This window comes from Hypanus sabinus, chromosome 12, assembly GCF_030144855.1.
Source record: "Hypanus sabinus isolate sHypSab1 chromosome 12, sHypSab1.hap1, whole genome shotgun sequence".
NCBI lineage: Eukaryota > Metazoa > Chordata > Chondrichthyes > Myliobatiformes > Dasyatidae > Hypanus > Hypanus sabinus.
In genome coordinates this window covers 14,182,756-14,204,849 of record NC_082717.1, presented here as the reverse complement: position 1 = coordinate 14,204,849, position 22,094 = coordinate 14,182,756, and the positions used below count along the sequence as shown (strand labels likewise).

Here is a 22,094-nt window from a genome sequence, read left to right as displayed (position 1 = left end):
GGGGGAGGGGGAGGGAATTATCGGAAATTGGAGAACTCAATGTTCTTACTACCAGGCTGGAGGCTACCCAGACGGTAGATGAGGTGACAGAGGCTATTTGAGGCGCATGCCGTGAGGAGAATTTTTAGGTAGTTGGAGCTTGATCCCACTAGCACTCCTCGGCTTGACAACCTTGAAACCAGTCCAGTGAAGTACACGATAAATACATGTAGAGAAAAAACTGAATTACAGTAAATACTGTAATAAAATAAGTAGTGCAAAAAAAAAGAAAATAAAAGAAGTAGTGAGATAGTGTTCATGGGTTCAATTTCCATGTCCATTCAGAAATTGGATGGCAGAGGGGAAGAAGCTGTTCCTGAATTGCTGAGTGCGTGCCTTTAGGCTTCTGCACCTCCTCTCGACAGTAACAGTGTGAAGAGGGCATGTCCTGGGTTTAGTTCATTGGGCAATTACAATAATCTTGTAGCAGAATTTTTTTTACTTCCTTCATCATGGACCTTGATGCACCATCAATAACTCACTCTGAGACGTATGGCGAGATATTGGCTTTTATTGACTGGAAGAAGGAACAAACAGTGAGTGACCACCATACAACATCCTGGAGACTGAGAGGCCGGGCTCAGGCCTCGATCGCCTTTATACAGGGGCCTGTGGGAGGAGCCACAGGAGCAGTCAGCAGGGGGCGTGTCCAGACAGGTGTATGTAGTTCACCACAGACCTTCATGCCTTCTTGGTGAAACCCTTGTTCCAAAATTAAAATCTCACTATCCAGTACCAGCACTGTACCATTTCATTGCCTGCTGTCTTTACAAAGGAACTGTTGAGATAGCTGTCATTTTCGTACAAACGTGTTGTGGTGGATTATGATTAGTGGTGATGACGTTTTGATGTTGACTTGTCAGTGCGATGTTATTGCTGTGAGAAGCTATAATTTCTTTTGGCACGTGAGTGTTGAGGTGCTAAATCGGATTTGTTTGTCAGTGAGTGGGAGTGACATCATACCTACATGACTTGAAGAAACCTCGATCAAATCCGTTCCAGTTTCAAGCAGTCTTAAGGTCTTTAATCCAGTCTTAGTTTGACTCATTTCATGATGGGACACCTTAGATCAAATCTAGGCATCCTTTCTCCTCTTGTCTTATCTGTCCTCAATAAGACAAGAGATATAACAACTTGAACTTAGAAAGAGCATTTAAAGGAACAAAATCTCCCATGGATAGTCTGAAACAAGATCTGACTAAATCATAAAAAACACAAAATGCTGGCAGAACTCAGCAGGCCAGACAGCATCTATGGGAGGAGGTAATAATGACGTTTCGGGCCGAAGCCCTTCATCAGGAGTGAAGTACCATGGGATGGTCGAGGGGGGATAAGAAGTGGGGGGAGGGATGAAGTAGAGAGCTGGGAAGTGATAGGCTGGAGGGAAATGGGCTAGGGGGAAGGTGGAGAATTATGGGAAATAAAAGAGAAAGAAAGGTAGGGCTGGGGGGAGATTATAGTGAGGGGGGGAAAGAGAGAGAAAGAGAACCAGACTAAAATAATAGATAGGGATGGGGGTAAGAGTGGGGGGCAGGGGTATCAACGGAGGTCAGTGAGTTGGATGTTGTCAGCTGTCTGGCCTGCTGAGTTCTGCCAGCATTTTGTGTTTTTTTATTTCCAGCATCTGCAGATTCACTTGTGTTGCCTCTGACTAAATCATATCCTTTGTCATGAAATTTGTTGTTATTTGGCAGCAGTATATAGTAATAAAAACTGTAAATTACAGTAGGTATCTATATATACACTATATACACACACATTTAAAAGTTTAATTAAATAAATAGTGCAACAAGAGAAAAAAAAGTAGTGAGATAGTGTTATATAGTGTTATATATTTCATAGTATATGCTATGAAATTGGCTGTTTAGCAGCAGCAGGTGTAACGCAAGATACAAAAATCATAATAATTTCCAAACTAAGTAGATATTGCAAAAGAGGAATAGCAAGATGGAATTCATGGGCTCAAGGACCATTCTGAAATCGGATGGCAGAGGGGAAGAAGCTGTTACTGAATCTTTGAGTATGGGTCTTCAGGTTCCTGTACCTCCTTCGTGATGGTATCAATGAGAAGAGGGGATGTGCTGGATGATTGGGGGGAGTGCTTTAATGATGAACGCTGCCTTTTTGAGGCATTGCTCCTTGAAGGTGTCCAGGATGCTATGGGGGCAAGTGCCCATGATGGAGCTGAATGAGTTAACAACTTTCTGCAGTGTACATAAGAACCCTCACCATCTGGGACATGAACCACTTCATGTTACTACCATTGGGAAGGAAGTGCAGGAGCCTGAAAACACACACTCAACATTTTAAAAACTGCTACTTCCCCTCTACCATCAGATTTCTGAATGGTCCTTGAGCCCATGAATTCCATCTTGCTATTCCTCCTTTGCAATATCTACTTAGTTTGGAAATTATTATGATTTTTGTATCTTGCGTTACACCTGCTGCTGCTAAACAGCCAATTTCATAGCATATATCAGTAACATAAACCCATTCTTATTCTGATTGAAGACAAAATCAAGAATTCATCCAAGAGAGTCCTAGTGTTGATATGCAGAGGTCAATTGAAGTCCAGAGGTTGAAGCTGGAGGTCAAAGTTCAAAGGTCAGCTAGTCCAGCGGTCAAAGCCTGAAGGTTGAGGCCTCTGGGCTGGCATGTTCGGAGGTCAGGGGTCCAATATCTGCTAGTCCAGGCTGAGAATTGGAGGTTGGAGGTCCGATGTCTGTGAGTCCACACATCTGAGACCAAAGACATGAGGTCGGAAGCCTGGAGACAGCTTGTCATGGGGTTGAAGGCCTGTCCATGTGTGTGGATGAGTGGATGTAAGGGTGAGAGAAGGGCTTGTCATGCTGTTGCTTGTGTTGTTCTGATAAAACTTGTGGACGTGCTACCTGGCCATGTGTGGCGATGCTTGTGGGCTGCCCCTACTGCATCATTAAGTTGCATTAAATATTAACGCAAAATGGATTTCACTGTATGTTTCAATGTATGGGTGATAAGTATAGAGACAGAGAGATAAATATCAGGAACAATTACTACCCCCCAACCATCAGGCTTTTGATGCAAAGGGGATAACCACTCAACTTCACTTGCCCCATCATTGAACTTTCCCACAACCTATGGACTCACTTTCAAGAACTCTTCATCTGATGTACTCGATATTTTTTGCACAGTTATTTATGATCATTGGTTCCTCTTTTTGCATTTGCACAGTCCGTAGTCTCTGCACTAGCTGGATGGGCTTTCATTGATTCTATAGATCTATTGAGTGTGACCACAGGAAAATGAATCTCAGGGTACTGTATGGTGACATACATGTACTTCGATAATGCATTTACTTTGAACTTTAAATACATAGGTAAGTAGGCAGAGTTGGTCAAGATTATGCTCTGATAGTATGATAAATACAATAAATGTTCGACTTACAATATAATTTTTTATTTTACAATACAATATAATTTTTTACATCAATTATATATAGCACCACAGAAAATAGATTAAATTCAAATATGTCTGACCAATGTTTTCGATGTAACCAAGAAATTGGTACTTTTTTACATTCTACTTGGTCTTGTTTTAAAATTCAACCATTTTGGATAAATCTAAGACTTTTTCTGGAACAAATTACTGGAGTACAACTCCCACGTAGTCCAATATTATTTTTATTAGGAGATATTGAAGGGACAATACCGAAACTTAAATTGAATAAGTATCATAAAAAATTTATAAAAATTGCATTGGCAGTAGCTAAAAAAGTTATCGCAGTTACTTGGAAATCTGATTTCTGTTTAACTATGGATTGTTGGAATAATGAAATATATAGTTGTATTCCACTTGAAAAAAATTACATATAATCTAAGAAATGAATATGATATATTTTTGAAAATTTAGCTCCCATACCTACAAAAGATGGGATTAAATATATAGGTCCTTTGAAGATAAAATTATAAAGTAATTGGGGAAAGTAAAAATAAATATTAAAGTTATTTTGAACTCCATGGAGCATGTGGGGATCCTCTGATATCCAGGCAATCTTTCTCCTTTCTTTCTTTCTTTAGATAAGGGTTAAGGGGGGGGGGTTAAGGGGAGGGGGGAGGATTAATATTATGTTTCTTTTTCTTACTAATTTTTCATTACATTTATTTTTTGTAATTTTCTAAAAATTTAATAAATAAATTTAAAAAAGATAAGTAGGCAGACAGATATAATAAAATAAATCTGAAGTGTAAAACTGAGGATTGCTTAAATGGGAGTCAACGTAGTTCAACCAACACGGGTTATGAGCGAAGGAGATCAGATGGATGGAAGGCAGTTGGGAGCTGAGATGTTATGGGGCCAGGGGCACATTGTAATGGTTGAGTTCCAAGGTAACAACACTGTGATTGAAGGTATTAAGAGTGGACGGACTGAGGCATAGGATCCTGCTGTTCTGCGTGGTACGTGAGAAGCCACACTTCTACATAGAGTATCACCTTCTTTGCTCAAGAAGGCAAGAACATTTAGCCATTGGCCCAAAGGGTCATGACTTAAATTCCACCTGGCAGATTCTTTCATAATTAATCCTGTACTCCAGCATTTGGAACTGAATTGCCATATCTGCTGAATAGAAAGGACACTACCCACCAATCTTAGGCCACTAAGGGTGTCCTTACCTCTGCCTGAGGGGCTAATTAGGCAAGTTACTGAGATAAGCAGCAAATCCGTCCCAAATGCTTCATTCCTTCCACCTCACCAAAGTGCTGGTAATATACACCGTCAGCCTCAGGGTAAACTTCTGCAGATGCTGGTTATGAAATCAGTTTAACTGTCTGCAAAGCTTTTGGTAATAACTGGGTCCAGGAAATATTTGTGTGCAGGTCGGCTAAATTGGTGCATTTGACACAGACATTCCTACTGCTGTTTAAAGGGAATTGGACAATGGCTTCTGTCATGGGAAACTGTTTGTAACATTTAAACATTGCTCTCGCTGTCTTGTTCCCTCACTGCAGTGGCACTTGTTGAAAGATTTTTATGACCTTTGTAAAATGCTCCAAAAACTGTCGTTACTCAGTTTGGATGTGAAGCTAGTTATGCAGAGTAGGCAACACCCTTTTACCTCCATCATGTTGGCACTTTTAATTCTCTGTATAATTTCCCCTGATTGCTCCTTGGTGTCACATGACAAGCTTACTTGTCACAAATGGAACAAATCTAAACCAGGTGCCCGTGCATTGTCTTAAAACCCGCTGCTTTCTTCTCCACATCAAATGTTACTTTGCACGTTAATGTCCCACACCATTTATCGTGTAGTTTCATGCTCCACTGAGTTATGCCTATTAGGAGAAACCAAGGACTGACTGACACACACATTCTCACTCACTCACACTCTCCCTCTTACTCTCTCTCTTTCTCTCTCTCTCACTCTCTCTTTCTCTCTGGGCTGCATGGTAGCATTACGATTAACACAATGCTATTACACCATCAGCAATCAGTGACCGGTATTCAATTCCTGCAGCTGTTTGTAAGTGGGTTGTACATTATCCCTGTGACTGCATGGGTTTTCTCCTGGGCCTCCAGTTTCCTCCCACATTCTAAAGACAAACGGGTTAGGATTAGTAAATTCTGGTGCCAGAAGTATGGCGATACTTGCAGATTGTCCCCAACACAATCCTCAGTCTGTGTTGGTCGTTAACGCAAACAGTGCATTTCATTTTGTTTTCCGATGCTTTCTCTTTCTGTCTGCCCCTCAGTATTTCTCTACCTCTCTGTCTGTCTGTCTCTCTTTCTATAGCCATTTCTGTCTGTCTGTCTCTTTCTTCCTCACATACTCTCCCTGCCACATTCCTCCACTGTTGCTCTTTCACAGTTTTCTTACACATTTCACCTCCACCCTGTTGAAAAGTAATCTAACAGAAGTTCCTTATGGCATTGTGAGTTCCTGAATATAGCTGGCATTAAACAGAGCTTTGTAAGACACTAGGCGTAGAGCTGGTGGGGTTGGCCCAGTGAGCAATGTTCAGAATCCCCAAGTGCAGGCATAGAAGGCTTAATTGCCTAGAAATTAATTACTTCTACTTTTGTTACACTGAACCACGGGCACACTTCAGAACTAGAATGAGTTTTATATCATTGACATGTGCTGTGAAATTGTTGTTTTGTGGCAGCAGTACAGTGCAAGATATTAAAATGATGACAAGTTACAATAAAAAAATAAATAAATTCCACACATTCACCACTCTCTGTGTAAAAAAACTACATGCCACGAAAAAGGCTGTTTTGGGGCAGCAGTACAGAGCAAGACATAAAAATTACTGCAAGTTCCAATGAAAAATATGTAGCGTAAAAGAGGAAGAGGGAGCTAATGTTCTCAGGTTCATGAACCATTCAGAAATCTGACGGTGGAGGGGGAGAAGCTGTTCCTAAAATGTTGAGTGTTCCCCCAGGCTGCTCTACTTCCTCCTTGATGATGGTAATGAGAAGAGGACATCTCCTGTTTGGTGTGAGTCCTTAATGGTGGATGCTACTAATCCTAAAGCTGTATTAAGCACCCTTCAGACAATATGTGGAGGATTGCGATGGTGGAGGGGTGATGCACCATCAATAACTCTCAGAGACGGGAGGCGAACGATAGGCCTTTATTAGCTGCAAGAGACCACAATTAGCAGCAAGAGACCACCACACAACATCCTGGAGACTGAGGGGGGAGCAGTGCCTCCAATCGCCTTTATACAAGGGTCTGTGGGAGGAGCCACAGGAGCAGTCAGCAGGGGGGCATGTCCAGACAGGTATATGTAGTTCACCACAAGGGGGGAAGGGCTTACACCCTGAACCAATCACTAAAAGAGGAGCCTGTGAGATTGTTGACACCTTGTTAGCCAGCTGCTGTAGAACGTGGTCAGCCCTGTAGAGGACAGGTCACATGACACATCTCTATCGCCTCCATCATCAACGATGCCAGCCATCCAGCCATGCGTTCTTCTCTCCGCTACCAGGGACAGTTATCGTGCCTTCAATCATTCGGCTCCTGAACCGGCATGGATCAGGCCACTCGCCACAGCACCACCGTTCCCTCTCAGCCGTGTGGGGGTGCCGCCATGCAGTAACTGAAATGCTCCGGTGCACACAGCCTTTGTTGCCACGCCACCTGAATGCTCTGAACATTTAAACTGCCGCGCTGTCTCCAGGCCATGGAAAAATTTCCTGCTCGGAGTAATGGTTGGTCAGGTAAGCTGAAACAAAAAATTGGTGGGAACTTTGCTCATCGCTGGACTGATCACCGAATACAACCTGGGTACTCACTTTCAAGGACACTACAACTCATATTCTTGGCATTATTTATTTCAAGTTCAGGTTTACTGTCATTCAACCATACACATGTATTCAGCGAAATAAAACAACGTTCCGCAAAATACTGTACATAGAGTCACACACAGAACATACAGTCACACACAGAATATACAATCACACACAGAACATACAGTCACACACAGAATATACAATCACACACAGAACATACAGTCACACACAGAATATACAATCACACACAGAACATACAGTCATACACAGAACATACAGTCACAGACAGAATATACAATCACACACAGAACATACAATCATACACAGAACATACAATCATACACAGAACATACAGTCACACACAGAACATACAATCACACACAGAACATAGTCACACACAGAATATACAATCACACACAGAACATACAGTCATACACAGAACATACAGTCACACACAGAACATACAGTCATACACAGTACATAAAATTACACACAGAACATACAGTCATACACAGTACATAAAATCACACACAGAACATCGAGTCACACACAGAACATAGAGTCACACACAGATCATACAGTGAAACACAGCACATAGGGTCACTCACGGCACACACAGCACACATAGTTACAATCCAACACATACAGTCACAAAGTCTCTGAGTGACATGACCTGAAGATTGACATAAAGTGTTTATACAAGACAGTGTGATGTTACTGACACTGTTATAATAAAACAAGCAGTTGTATAAATATGTGAGACAGCAGCAATAATAGGTGAAGAGTGACGAGTGCAGGATGAGAGTGTGTCTGTGAGTTGGGACTGGGAGCGGCAGGATATTCACAGGGTGCACCAGTGTGTTGTGTTTACTTATTTATTTATATATTTTTTTTGTACTTGCTCAGTTTGTCTTAGTTTTTGCCCATAGGTTGCTTGTCAATCTTTGCTTGTGTGTGGTTTTTCATTGATTCTGTGGAATTTCTTTGTTCTGCTGTGAATACCTGCAAGAAAATGAATCTCAGGGTAGTATATGGTGAGATAGACATAATTTCATAATAAATTGGCTTTGAGAAGACAACAGCTGACAACATTGCATTACGACAGTAAGGGACAAGTTATGTGGGGGACTTGTTATAGACTGACTACAGAAAGCCGCACTTTGTACAAAGATCCCCTGACAAGACATGATGAAAGGCCATACTCTCTCCCATAACTGTAAACGTTCTATGAACTACAACATAGTTAAATGAAAATATTAAAAAGGTAATTAATTATTAGAGTCACTGATTATCTTTTCCTGATTTCTGACCATTAAACTCGAGATCAATACTCCAGGCAGTTCCCTATGTATATAGGGGGGATGTCAGAGTAAGATGGAGTGTAGTGAGTGTGTGAAATTCTCTGCCGGGGGTGGTGATAGAGGCAGGTACATCAGGGGCATTTAGGAACACTTAGATCCTTATATGAAACCCTTTCACACCCTGCTTCAATCAGTATCACCTCCAGTATATCTCGATTTCCTCTGAAATACAGCTCCTTCTTCCCTTACACCTCCCAGTCCTCTCCAACATGCTGCCTTCCTCTCCTGCTCCCTCTGCCTCTTCTGTCATTCTGGTTTCCCCTCCATCCTCCATCCATCCCTCCTGAGCTTTTCCTAACTCTCACTCTGAACACTGCCCTCCCACCCTGTCTCCTGATTCTCTGACATTAATCTTCAAGGACAGAGGATACCAAAGACTGAGAGCACGTACCACCAGGCTCACGGACAGCTTCTATCCCACCGTTATCAGACACTGGAAAGTCTTCTAGTAAGATATGATGGACTCTTGATCTCGTAATCTACCTCGTTATGACCTTGCACTTTTTTATTTACCTGGACTGCACCTTCTCTGTATCTGTGACACTTTATTCTGTGTTCGGTTATTGTTTTGCCTTGTACTACCTCGGTGAAGCTGAAGACCCCTATTCATTGTTTTCCAAACATCAGATTACGAACCTCCACCATCAGATTCCTGAACGGCCCATGAACCCATGAACAATACCTCACTATTCTTCTATTTATTTATTTAAATATTTATTTTTAAATTTTAACTGATAGCAATTTCGTATTTTTCTTTCTTTATTGAGATACAGCGCGGAATAGGCCCTCCAGCCTCTTTAAGCCGCACCACCTAGCAATTCCCCACCCCAGTTAAATTCTAGCTTAATCACGAGACAATTTATAATGGATCAGAAACAGGTTTACTGTCACCGGCAAATGTTGTGAAATCTGTGGTCTTTGCGGCAGCAGTACAATACAATACATAATAACAGAAAAGGACATGAATTACAGGAGAAATACATTAACATTAAGTAGTTAAATAAGTAGCGCAAAAATCGAAATAAAAAAGTAGTGAGGTAGTGTTCATGGGTTTATTGTCCGTTCTGAATTCAGATGCAGAGGGGAAGAAGCTGTTCCTGAATCGCTGAGTGTGTGCCGATTAACCTACCAACCGGTCTCTGTGGGACCCCTCGCGGTCATGGGGGAATGTGCAGGCAGCGTCAGGAATTGAACCCCCAGCTTGCCTGCACCGCGAACCGTTGTGCTAACCACCCCATAACAGCAAATTTCACTCCATATGTCAATGATAATAAGCCGGATTCTGATTCTGAAGTGCTGGTACGATAAAATCACCTGTGCGCATGACACGCAAAACAAAGTGTTTCACTGCAACTTGGTACGTGTGACAATAATAAGCCAATTTACCCGTTTCACTGTTCACCGTCCCTTCGAATGCTCCCCCATCCCTCTGAACCGTCTCCATCATGCTGTCACGTAATTCTTTGGCCCCCTTGAAGAGCCTTTTAAAAAGTTATCTGGTCAGGTCTGGCCTCTGGGTAATCTCTGCTGACAGCTCATTATATAAACGCAGAAGTGTTTTTTTTCCATCTGTTTGTGACGATTGGAGGAGTGGTGGTGGGGTGGGGGATGTGGGAGCGGCAGGGCTCTATGTAGAGTGCTGGTCTCACCAACTTCATCCCAGGACCATACATGGCAAGGCTGTTACATTTCCCCTTGCTGATTAAGCTGCTCTTCTGTACATATTGCAGATACTATGACAGCGGACTTATTGCCTCCAGATAGATGTGTCAGGTTGATCTAAAAGTGACTGCTGCTTAGCTCCTTTCCAGGATAATTTAGCCACAGATTATGCTTTAAAGTGCGATGCCCTAGCTCCCCCCGCACAAGAGCAAAGCAGTAACTCATGATTGCTGGTGGGATTTATTTAAGGTCTCTTTGGGGAGAAAAAAAACTGTTTCTCTGATTAATGCAAATGCTTTCAGCAAGATCATTGCTTATTTCCCTGTTTTATAATGGAGTCAATTGTTTTCAGTTCAGGGAAGTGTGGGACGGTGACATGAGGGATGTTGCTAGTGGCAACCGACTCCAGGGTTATATTGACAGGGGAGTCAGGGCCCTGCGGACCAACTTGTCCGTGCTGAACCAGGTGCCCATCTCAGCCAGCCCCCGTTTGCCCACGTCCATCAGAATCGCCTAATTCATCAGAATGTTCCTAATGAAGTAAGGCTGCTTCATTTCCTTTCCATGTATTTGTCCAGGTGGCTTTTAACTGTTGTTCGCGTAGCTGTCTCCACAGCTTCCTCTGGCAGCCTGTTCCGCCATATGCACCACCACCTTCTGCGTGAGGAAGTTGCCCCTCAGAACCATTTAAAATTTTCACTAACACCCACAAAATGCTGGAGGAGCTCAGCAGGTCGGGCGGCATCTGTGGAGAGAAATAAACAGTTGACGTTTCAGGCCGAGACCCTTCAACAAGATCTGAATGTGTGTTACTCTGGATTTCCAGCATCTGAAGAATCTCTTGTGCTTACTATTTTAAATCTTTCCCTCTCCCCTTAAACCCCTGCTTTAATTCCCCAACCTGGGAAAAAGACTGTGCATTTGCCCTGTCTAGGCCCCTGATGACTTTATGTACTTCCTCTCAACCTCCTGCGCTACAAGGAGTTTTCAAGAGATGGCTGCTTGAACCAAGCCTTACCAGGGTCCTGTTCTGTGCGTTTCCTTGGGGTTGACGTGGGATTACATTCCAGCATGTAGTTGGGTTTGGATTGGGCAAGCTGGACTTCATCCAGGTCAAGATGCTTTGGAACGATGGTCAGCAAATGCTGGAAGGACTCATCTGGTCGAGCAGAATCTCAGAATCAGGTTTATTACTCACATATGAGTGGATTTTGTTGCTTCGGGGTAGCAGTGATGATAGATAAATCGTGCAAAAGGGGAATAGTGAGGTGACGTTCATAGATTCATGGACTGTACAGAAATCTGATGGCAGAGGGGAAGAAGCCATTCTTAAAATGTTGGTGTAGTCTTCAGGTTCCTGTACAACCTCCCTGATGGTAGTAATGAGAAGAGGACATGTCCTGGTTGGTGAGGGTCCTTACCTTTTTGACGCACTGTTGTTTGGAGCTGTCCTCAGTGGTGGGGAGGGCTATGCTTGAAAGGGGCTGCGGGTTTGACTGCAGCCCCTTCTGATCCTGTGCACCGGAGCCTCCATGCCAGACTGCGATGCAACCTGTCAGAATGCCTTCCAAGGAGATTTGCCAGAGTCTTTGGTGACATACCAAGCCTTCTGAAACTCCTAGTGAGGTATAGCTGCTGGTGTGCCATCGCCGTGATTACGTCAATGCGTTGGGGCCTTGGAAAAAGAAACTGGTCACCGTTTCAGTCAGGAACTCTTCCTCATAACCGGGAGGTATTTCAGTGTCGCTCCCCATCGCACAGGGAAAATACAAAGAATAGTACACGTGAACCTGTCCAAGTGTGTGTACATTTGATAAATTATGAATGTGAAGCCTTCATATCCTGTCAGAATACATTATGCAAATTAATGCATGTTTCATCAAGGTAATTGGTTGGCGGCCGGAGTTATTTCCATGGTATTTCACTCACCCCACCATTCCTGAGTGCGTTGAAAAATTGAAAGTTCTTGCAAGTTAGGTGACCTTCCTCAGAAACACTGGTGCTGTTAAATACGCCGAGCAGGTGACAGACATTCCAGTAGTCCCCTAGGATTTGTTCCGCTCTTGGCAGGTCACTGCCCTGAGGGGAGGCCATCTGAATAAATTTAGTCACCTTCAAATTCTTGACAAGTGCACCAGACTTGAACCCAGTGACTTTTTTTTTAAGCTGAAGGCTCAAATGTCTGAGAGGATGAGGGACCCAGCCTTACCTACCACAACCCTCTGAGGGTTGGCTCATTCCTTCAGCTGACTTTAGCAATGGTAAGAGAGGAGAGCACTCCCATTTGCCCTGATATAGAGAGGAGGGTATTGGAAGTGAGTGAGATACCAACATGTGCCCATATTTATTTATTTATTTGGCGATACCGTGCGGAGTAAACCTTTCCAGCCCTTCCAGCCTTGCCACCCCAGTGACCCCCTGACAACTCTTAATTTAACCCTAACCTAAACACAGGACAATTTACAACGACCAATTAACCTACCCGGTACGTCTTTGGGCTGTGGGAGGAAACTGGAGCACCTGAGGGAAACCCACACATTCCACGGGGAGAATGCCTTCTGAGGAGATCTCTGAACTCTGGAACATTCTGAGCTGTGATAGTGTTATGCTAACCGCTACGTTATCATGGCATGATGGAGACTGGGTGTTTGAACCCACTGAGTGTGAGGATCAAGCTCCCATTCATGTATTTACTTATTTAGAATAGGGCGTGCTAACAAGCCCTTCTGGCAGTGAGCCTGCATCGCACGATTACACCCATGTGACTAATGAACCGATTGACCTGTACGTCTTTGAAAAGCAGAGCACCCAGAAGAAACCCAAGCTCCTTAGAGACAGTGGTGGATTTGAACCTGTGAACCACTGTAATAGCATTACGCTAGCCACTACACTACCATGCTGCCCCAAATTTCCACAAATCCTACGCCATCTCCAATGTTATTCTCTGCCTATCCCCATCACCTGCCCAGAGGGTGAGGGGACGTTCAGAGGAGATGTGTGGGGCAAGTTGTTCACACAGAGCAATGGGTGCCTGGAACACACTACATGTGGTTATGGGCTACATAGGAGAGAACAGTTAGATTGATCGTGGATCGTTAAAAGGCCAGCACAACATTGTGGGCCGAAGGGCCTCTACTGCGCTGCAGTGTTCTACGTTCTAATAAATTGCTAATGAATGTTGTCAGTTACGATAGTGAGGTTGATGTTGTCTATGTGAACTTCTGAATGATGTCACACATGGGAGACTTATCCAAAAGCTTAGATATATGTTATATAAGACATGGGAGCAGAATCTGGCCACTCAGCCCATTGAGTCTGCTCCACCATTCCATCACGGCTGATTTATTATTCATCTCAAACCCATTCTCCTGCCTTCTCCCCGACTAATCAAGAAACTACCGTCTCCTTTAATTATGCCCAATGACCTGGCCTCCTCAGCTATCTGTGGCAATGAATTCCACAGATTCACCACCCTCTGGCTAAACGAACTTCCAGTAGAAGTGGTAGAGTGCAAGTCTGTGACCACCTGTGTACCACAAGGGTGGATGCTGGGACACTTTCTGGTTGCTAAGCAGACTAGTGATATGAACGTTTATGTGAAAGCATAATTAATATGTTTATAAATCACATAATACAGGTTTCCCCCCATTATCCAAAGGTAGAGAAACCATTTGTATGAAACCATTTGTAAGCTGAAATGTCGAAAAGTGAAGAAGCAATTACCGTTAATTTATATGGGAAAAACTTTGAGCGTCCCCAGACCCAAAAAATAACCTACCAAATCATACCAAATAACACATGGAACCTAAAATAACACAGACATATAGTAAAAGCAGGAATGATATGATAAATATACAGCCTATATAAAGTAGAAATACTGTATGTACAGTGTAGTTTCACTTATCAGAATGAGGAAGACAGCAAGCCAAAATCGATTTGGAGAAAAGAAATCGGCACATACATGCATACACACGTACACGCATACGCATGTACACGCATGCACACACGACTGCACGCACAAGAATTCATGGTCATGGTAGTCCTTCCTGGGATAAACACACGTACAAAACGGGCGTCTTTTTTTCATAAAAGCAAAAATCCTCTTTGGTTAGCGAAAACAGGTCTTTCGTAACAGTGAGCTGTCGTAAAGCGAACGTTCGAAAAACGGGGGCCACCTGTAATTAACATTGTGACTGACAGCGAGGAGGTGGCCTGTGATTACAGAATTATTTGGATTAGTTGCTTAGACAGGGAAATGGCAGATGGAAGTTAATACTGGAAACTGTGAAGTGATTCATTTCGAGAGGATTATTAAGTGCAGGACGTACCATTGAATGGTAATGACTCCAGCAGGTCCTGAAGTATTGAGGGGTCTTGGCACACTCGTCCAAGGATCCCTGACGATGGCAGCAGCTCAGAAGAAAAGACACGTGATAATTATCTTCATAGAACATAGAATAATACTGCACATTACAGGCCCTTTGGCCCACAATGTTGTGCTGACCCTTAAACCCTGCCTCCCATATAGCCCCCCACCTTAAATTCCTCCATATCCTCCTTAATCAGCCGGTACACAGAATGTAAGAGCAAGGAGGTTAAATTACAGCCTCATAAGACTTTGGTTAGGCCACAGCTGGAGTACTGTACACAGGTTTGGAAAGCGCTGAGGGGAAGACTAGAGGAGATTCACGAGGATGTTGCTTGAGCTAGAGCGTTGCAGCTATGATAGACACTGGAGGGATAGATTGTTTCTCTTGGATAAGGGAAGCTGAGGGTGATGGGGATCTCGACTGAGCTGAAGTCATCATCAGCTTTATGTGTCTGTTACCTGGCTGAGTTGATCATAGTCTCATGGCCATGATTGTTCTTGGCAAATTTTTCTACAGAAGTGGTTTGCCATTGCCTTCTTCTGCGCAGTGTCTTTACAAGACGGGTGTTCCCAGCCATTATCAATACTCTTCAGAGATTGCCTGCCTGGCGTCAGTGGTCGCATAACCAGGACTTGTGATCTGCACCGGCTGCTCATACGACCACCCACCACCTGTTCCCATGGCTTCACGTGACCCTGATCGGGGTGGGGGCAGGCTACGCCTTGCCCAAGGGTGACCTGAGGGCTAGTGAAGTGAAGGAGCACCTTACACCTCCTTTGGTAGAGACGTATCTCCGCCTCACTACCCTTGAAGTAATGTAGAATTAATATGGTAGACAGGGAGAATCAGAGACCTGGGGTACTGAAGATGCTGGAATCTGAAGGAATGATCAATTTGCTGGAGGAACTCAGCAGATCGAGGAATTGTTAACATTTACTAGTCGAAACCTTACATCAGAGAGTGAGGAACGTCCCCTGACCAGAAGTGTCAATGGCCACCGGGAGTAAGATGGGTCCTGAAGAAGGGTTTGGGCCCAAAACGTTGACTGTTTACTCTTTTCCATTGATGTTGCCTGGCCTGCTGAGTTCCTCCAGCATTTTGTGCGTGTTGCTTTGATTTCCAGCATCTGCAATTTTTCTCTCGTCTGTGAGTGTAGCTGCTATGCCGATTTCTGAAAAATACATGAGCTTGTTAGAAAGTACAAACCTTATATGAAGTATTATTAATAAGAGGTGGTTTCCAACAGCTGAGAGATTGGATCAGTATAGAGAGGTGGCGGGGAGACAATGGGCTGAGCATTCTGTGTGATTCCACCACTGTAATTTTACGTTGTCACAATACTTGTTGATCTGTCACAACACATGTTGACAGGTCTCAGGAATTCGAAGGAGCTAATTCTCCAGCCATTCAATAGAAGAGAAACGGCATGTCACTAATTAAATTCCTTTGTTGAATTGCCTGAATGTGTTACCATTTTCTGAACCCTGAGCAGTCATTTGTAATGATTATTTTTTAATTTCGCAAAGACCATTTTGAAGGTCATTGAGATGGTGATTAAATTGCCGCTTCAGTCGGTGTGAAAAAGCAGTGGGTGAGACATTCTGCGAATGCCTCCGGTACAGCGTGAGGATCTGTAATTGCACACTGCCCTGTCGTTGTACATGCTTGCTATAAATCAGAACTATAATGGGTGATTTTTCAAACTCTTTTGTGCTGAGGAATTTTTATTCATACAAATGATATTCTGCACCCCTTCTCAGCCAATCAGGACATTTATATCATTCGTGAGGGAATGTTTTACGCTTTCAAGGAGGAATGTCCTCTGGACTCGCAGAATGAAGGCTGTCTGGGTCGGTAGCAATGAGGGAGGGAACAGATGGAGGGGTGGCTCTCTCTGGGAAGATATGGTGCCACAATGCTAGTGTAGCTGTGTCACAGGTCCATTTCAAACCTGACCTGAGATGCTGTGTATGTGGAGTCTCTATGTTCTCCTTGTGACATTCAGATTCCAATTTATTTACGTGTACGTTGAACCATTCAGTGGAATGTGTTAACAGCTAACACACCGAAGGATCGAATCAAATTAAATCATATTCAAGTTTAATTGTCATTCACCCATACATGGCCACAGCTGAACGAGACGGTGTTACTCTGACACTAAGGTACAAAACATACGCCACACGTTCAAAATAGTGAGAAAGAAAGTGGCACAGCACGCCGCCTTCGTGAACCAACTCCAATGCCTTCCTGTGGCAGGCAGTGACATGGTCTGCACCCAGTCTGGCACCTCCACCAATGAGCAGCTCACTGATACGGTAGTCCTGCAGCACCCAAAGTTCTTGGGGTCCAGCGTTGTCTTGCAATTGTAAAATAAAAAGGACGTTTGACAAAGAAAAAGAGCACCTTTGGTTGGCCCCTGAGAGGCTGCTGTGTCCAAAGGCTCCGCCATCTTACCGGAAGATGTGCTAGGGGCAGCCCGCAAGTGTCGGCACTCCCTCCCTACACACATACCCAGCCCTCCAATGAGTTACACAGCACGAGAGAGGCACGGGGGAACAGGTGGGATGGGGGGGGAGTTCTATAAACAGCATTGATCTGATAGGCTGAGCAGCCTAATGGGCTGAATGGTCTCCCTCTGGGCTGTAATGAAGTGTGAATGGGAATATTTAGCAAGAGAACGCACTGGCTAATGGCCTCCCTAGTGCTATCCGTCTTCTCCTGTGGGTACTGCAAACATGGCTGTTCAGCTGGGGCAGGGGAATCTGCTCCAGCTGAGAAAAGTGGGGCAAAGGGGAACCAGAACAATGCGAGAGATGTAATTCTGGAATGTGGAAGCTGGGGCCAGCACGTTAAGAAATTTCCGACCCTGTACCCACCCCCATTGATATAAGGTCTGAATTAGGAAAGTGAGCCAAGGGGACTGACATAAGAACCAGATCTGTGGCTAAGTAAAGCTAGGATGTACATGTACAGTCGATGTACAGTGTCATCACAGAGGTTAAAGGAATGTTCTCAATAGCGAGAGGGGTGGGTGGAGCAATCTAGACAGGGGGAGTTCTGTGCTTAGGTGTGGGGTCTCGGAGCTGTATGGCACAGAACTTGCCAATCAATGTTGAGCATGTTTCCTCTCCATGCTAGTCACACTTGACCACATTCTGTCTGTAACTCTCTTCTCCTTTCCTGTTCAAGGAGCTGTCCAAGTCCCTGTAATTGTATCCACCTCTACAACTTCCACCGGCAGCTCGTTCCATGTAACCACCACCTCCTGAGTGAAGATTCTACTGTATGGTTCAATTCACACCCCCTCTCACCTTAAACCTGAGTCCTCCAGCTCTAGACTCCTACTCCAAGGAATAAAGACACTGACATCTACGGTCTGCCGAACTGCAGTCTCTTGTGTCTATCTCAATTTACCCGATCAGTGCCCTGGTTAGGGGTTCAGCAGCTGGAGGCTCAGAGCCACTGGCAGAATGGCTGAAACAGCAGCCAGAACTGGAGCTCAGAGACCTCGATGTGTTGTAGAGTAAGGGGAGGTTTCAGGAGGCAGAGACAGCGAGTTTTAGTCTGGATCAAAACAAGGACTGGGGTCAACTAGCAGACTCCAGTAGGTTAAGGAAAGCCAGAAGAAGGATGTGTAAGGGTTAAAAGTAATCAATGTTGTGGCAGTTGCAGAATGTAGTCATTTTCTCTCTCTCTCTCTCTCTCTCTCTCTCTCTCCCTCTCTCTCTCTCTCTCTCCCTCTCTCTCCCTCTCTCTCCCTCTCTCTCCCTCTCTCTCCCTCTCTCTCCCTCTCTCTCCCTCTCTCCCCTCTTCCTTCCTGCCTCCATCCCTCCCTCTCTCTCCCTCATTCTTTCTTTCTCTCTTCCTCCCCTCTCCCCTTCTCTCTCTCCCTTTCACACACACTCACACACACACACAACTCTTTGCCCTCCCCCCTTCCAGTGCCTCTCCCTTTCAGCCTTCCATCTACAATGAGAAAAGAGACAGACGGTCACTCAGCCATGGCAAACGGTTTTGCCCTTGAACCTGAGTTTATTGCAGTGGCTGTATTACTCTGACCACCTTAATGTGCCCAGTTGCATTTCAGTTCATCTTGTTAATTCACTCACAGAGGAATGGAACTCACCACATAGGAATCACTTCACATGGAATTGATACTTTGTGCATGTGAGTGTGTGTGTATGTGTCAGTGTGTGTGTGTCTGTGTGTGTGCGTGTGCGCATGTGTGTGTGTGTATCTGTGTGTGTCTGTGTGTGTGTGAGAGTGTGTGTGAGTATGTGTGTGTGTGTGAGTGCGTGTGCCTGTGTGTGTGCATGCATGCGCGTGTGTGTGTCTGTGTGTGTGCGTGTGCGTGTGCGCATGTGCGTGTGTGTATCTGTGTGTGTCTGTGTGTGTGTGTGAGTATGTGTGTGTGTGTGTGCGTGTGTGTGTATGTGTGTGTGTGTGTATATCTGTGTGTGTGTGTGTGTGTGTGCGTGTGTATGTGTGTGTGTATATCTGTGTGTGTGTGTGTGTGAGTGTGTGTGTCTCTGTGTGTGTGCGTGTCTGTGTGTGTGTGTGCATGCGTGTGTGAGTGTGTCTGTGTCTGTGTGTGTGCGTGTATCTGTGTGTGTGTATCTGTATATGTCTTTGTGTGTGAGTGTGTGTGCGTGTCTGTGTGTCTGTGTGTGTGTGCATGTGTGTGTGAGTGTGTCTGTGTCTGTGTGTGCGTGTATCTGTGTGTGTGTATCTGTGTGAGTGTGTGTGTGCGTGTGTGTGTGAGAGTATGTGTGTGTGTGTGTATCTGTGTGTGTGCGCATGCATGTGTGAGTGTGTGTGTGCGCGTGTGCGCGTGTGTGTGTGTGTGTGTGCGCGTGTGTGTGTGTGCGCACGTGTGTGTGTGTGTGTGTGTGAGTGTGTGTGTGTGTGTATATATATGAGTTTTTTGTTACCTTCCTTTGTACATCACTTTTGAACCAGTGATGAAAGTTGGATGTGATGTGAGGATGTGCTTAAATCTCTTTAGTTGATCTGCTGAGCTGCCTTTTGCTGTGTTTGAGCAGAAGGATGGCTGGCGTTTCACTGGGGCTGCTAATTGAACACCACACTGTCAAGTGTCACTTGCTCTGCACGGCAGCCTGTCGTTCAACAAACCAAAGCTGTGGCAGGGATTGTGTGCAGAAATAAAACACCGAGGATGCTGGAAATCTGAAATAAAAGCTGAAATGGCCTCAGTTGGGTGGATTAAAGATTTGGCTAATGAAAACCAAAGATTACTAAGAGGTCTCTGACAATCACCCATTCCAGCTGAATTAATTTCTAAACTTCAATTTCTTATTTTCAAATCGAACATAAAACATAGAACATGAGTGCACAGCGCAGGACCTTTGGCCCACATTTTAACCTACTCAAACTAGCCCTTCCCTCCTGTACAGCCCTGTTTTTCTGTCATCCATGTGTCTATCTAAGAGTCTTTTGAATGCCACTAATGTATCTGCTTCTCCCAGCACCCTTGGCAGTACATTCCACCCGTCCACCAGTCTCTGTGTAAAGAACTTACCTCAGGTATCTCCCTTATACTTTCCTCCAATCACCCCTCACTGCGGGCGGCACGACAGTGTAGTGCTTAGCATGGAGCTTTTACACCTCGGGGCGCTGGAGTTCAGAGGTCAGTTCCAGCGCTGTCCGTAAGGAGTCTCTGTACATCCTTGCCGTGGAATGCGTGGGTTTTCCCGGGTGTTCCAGTTTCCTCCCACAGTCCACAGACATCCTGGGTAGTTTAATTGGTCATTGCAAATTGTCCTGTGATTAGGTTAGGGTTTATTGGGGTTGTGGGGGGTTGCTGGGGTGACATGGTCTACGTAGCGCTGTATCGCTACATAAAATAAATTAACTAAAATTATGCCCTCTCATTTTTGCCACTTCCAACCTGGGGAAAAGCGTCCAGCTATTCACTAGATCTCTGCCTCTTGTTGTCTGTGTGCCTCTATCAAGTCACCTTTCATTGAAGGGTAGTCACGTTCCTTCAGTGCCCACTTTACTAGCTACATCCCGCACCAAAATAAGGGCAACTGGGTGTAAGTTCATAGTCTTCGAGGTTCGAGGTGTTGAGCATTCAGAGAGGCTCTTCTGCACACCACTGTTATAACGCCTGGTTATTTGAGTTACTGTTGCCTTCCCGTCAGCTTGAACCAGTCTGGCCGTTCTCCTCTGACCTCTCTCATTGACAGGGCATTTTCGCCCCCAGAACTGTGGCTCTCTGGAGGCTTTTTGGTTTTGCACCATTCTCCGTGAGCTCGAGGGATTGTTGTGTGTGAGAATACCAGGGTGTGAGCAGTTTCTGAGATACTCAAACCAGTCTGTCTGTGTGGTGAACTACATATACCTGTCTGGACAACCCTGGCTCCTCCCACGGACCCCTGTATAAAGGCGATTGGAGGCACTGCTCCTCCCTCAGTCCCCAAGATGTTGTGTGGTGGGCTCTTGCTGCTGACAGTGCTTTCTTCCAGCTAATAAAAGCCTATCTTGCCTCACGTCTCCGAGAGTTATTGATGGTGCATCAGTCTGACTCCATGAGTCAAAGTAATCTAGATCAGAATTCTTCCCCACTCTGATGTTTGGTCTGAACAATAGCTGAACCGCTTGACCATGTCTCGTTTGCAAGCTTTTGCACCCTGAGTTGCTGCTGCATGATTGGCTGATTAGATACATTAACGATCAGATGTACAGGTATACCTAATAAAGTGGCAGCTGAGTGTACCTTCTATTAGTAGTTGGTGCTACTGCAGCCCATGATGTCCAGCTTACCTCACTGCATTTCTACCTGGGCAACTCCACGATTTAGATCTAGCAAAGATGTGTAGAAAATGCAGTATATTTACCCACGGAATGACATGAAGACCATGAGACCTAGGAATAGAATTAGGCCATCAGCCGCACCGAGGCTGCTCTGCCATTCCATCATGGCTGATTCTTTATCCTTCTCAAACCCATTCTCCTGCTTTCTCCCGGTAACCTTTGATGACCTGACTAATCAAGAAACTACCAAGCTCTGCTTTAATTATACCCAGCGACTTGGCCTCTGCAGCCACCCGTGGCAATGAATTCCACAGCTTCACCGCTCTCCGGCTAAAGAAATCCCTCCTCGTCTCTGTTCTAAATGGACATCCCTCAGTATTGAGGCAGCTCCCCCTGGTCCTAGACTCATTCATAGGAAATATCCTCTTCACATCTACTCTGTTCAGGCCTTTCAATATGTAGGCCCAGACAGAGTGGACATGGAGAGGATAATTCATCTCTGAGCGTTATGACTTGGAATCTATCCCAGCATTCTGCCTGAACTTGTGTTCAGATTCAGCAGCAGAAGGTCAAGTTCTAGGCTGGAGTATTTGCGTTACTGATGGCAAAC

General features: G+C 44.6%; 1 protein-coding gene across 6 annotated transcripts in view; it reads left to right on the top strand.

Annotated features, from left to right (window-relative positions):
- Positions 1–22,094, top strand: part of smyd3 (SET and MYND domain containing 3) — a 990,938-nt gene that overhangs the window by 753,378 nt on the left and 215,466 nt on the right. Inside the window, exon 2 of one of the 6 annotated variants that reach the window (XM_059985568.1) lies at positions 7,011–7,242. The exons of the other annotated variants lie outside the window; for them this stretch is intronic. Within the exon in view, the coding sequence (XP_059841551.1) occupies positions 7,231–7,242 (12 nt within the window). The 5' untranslated portion in view covers positions 7,011–7,230. The remainder of the gene's footprint in view (positions 1–7,010; positions 7,243–22,094) is intronic. 6 annotated transcript variants of the gene reach the window in all.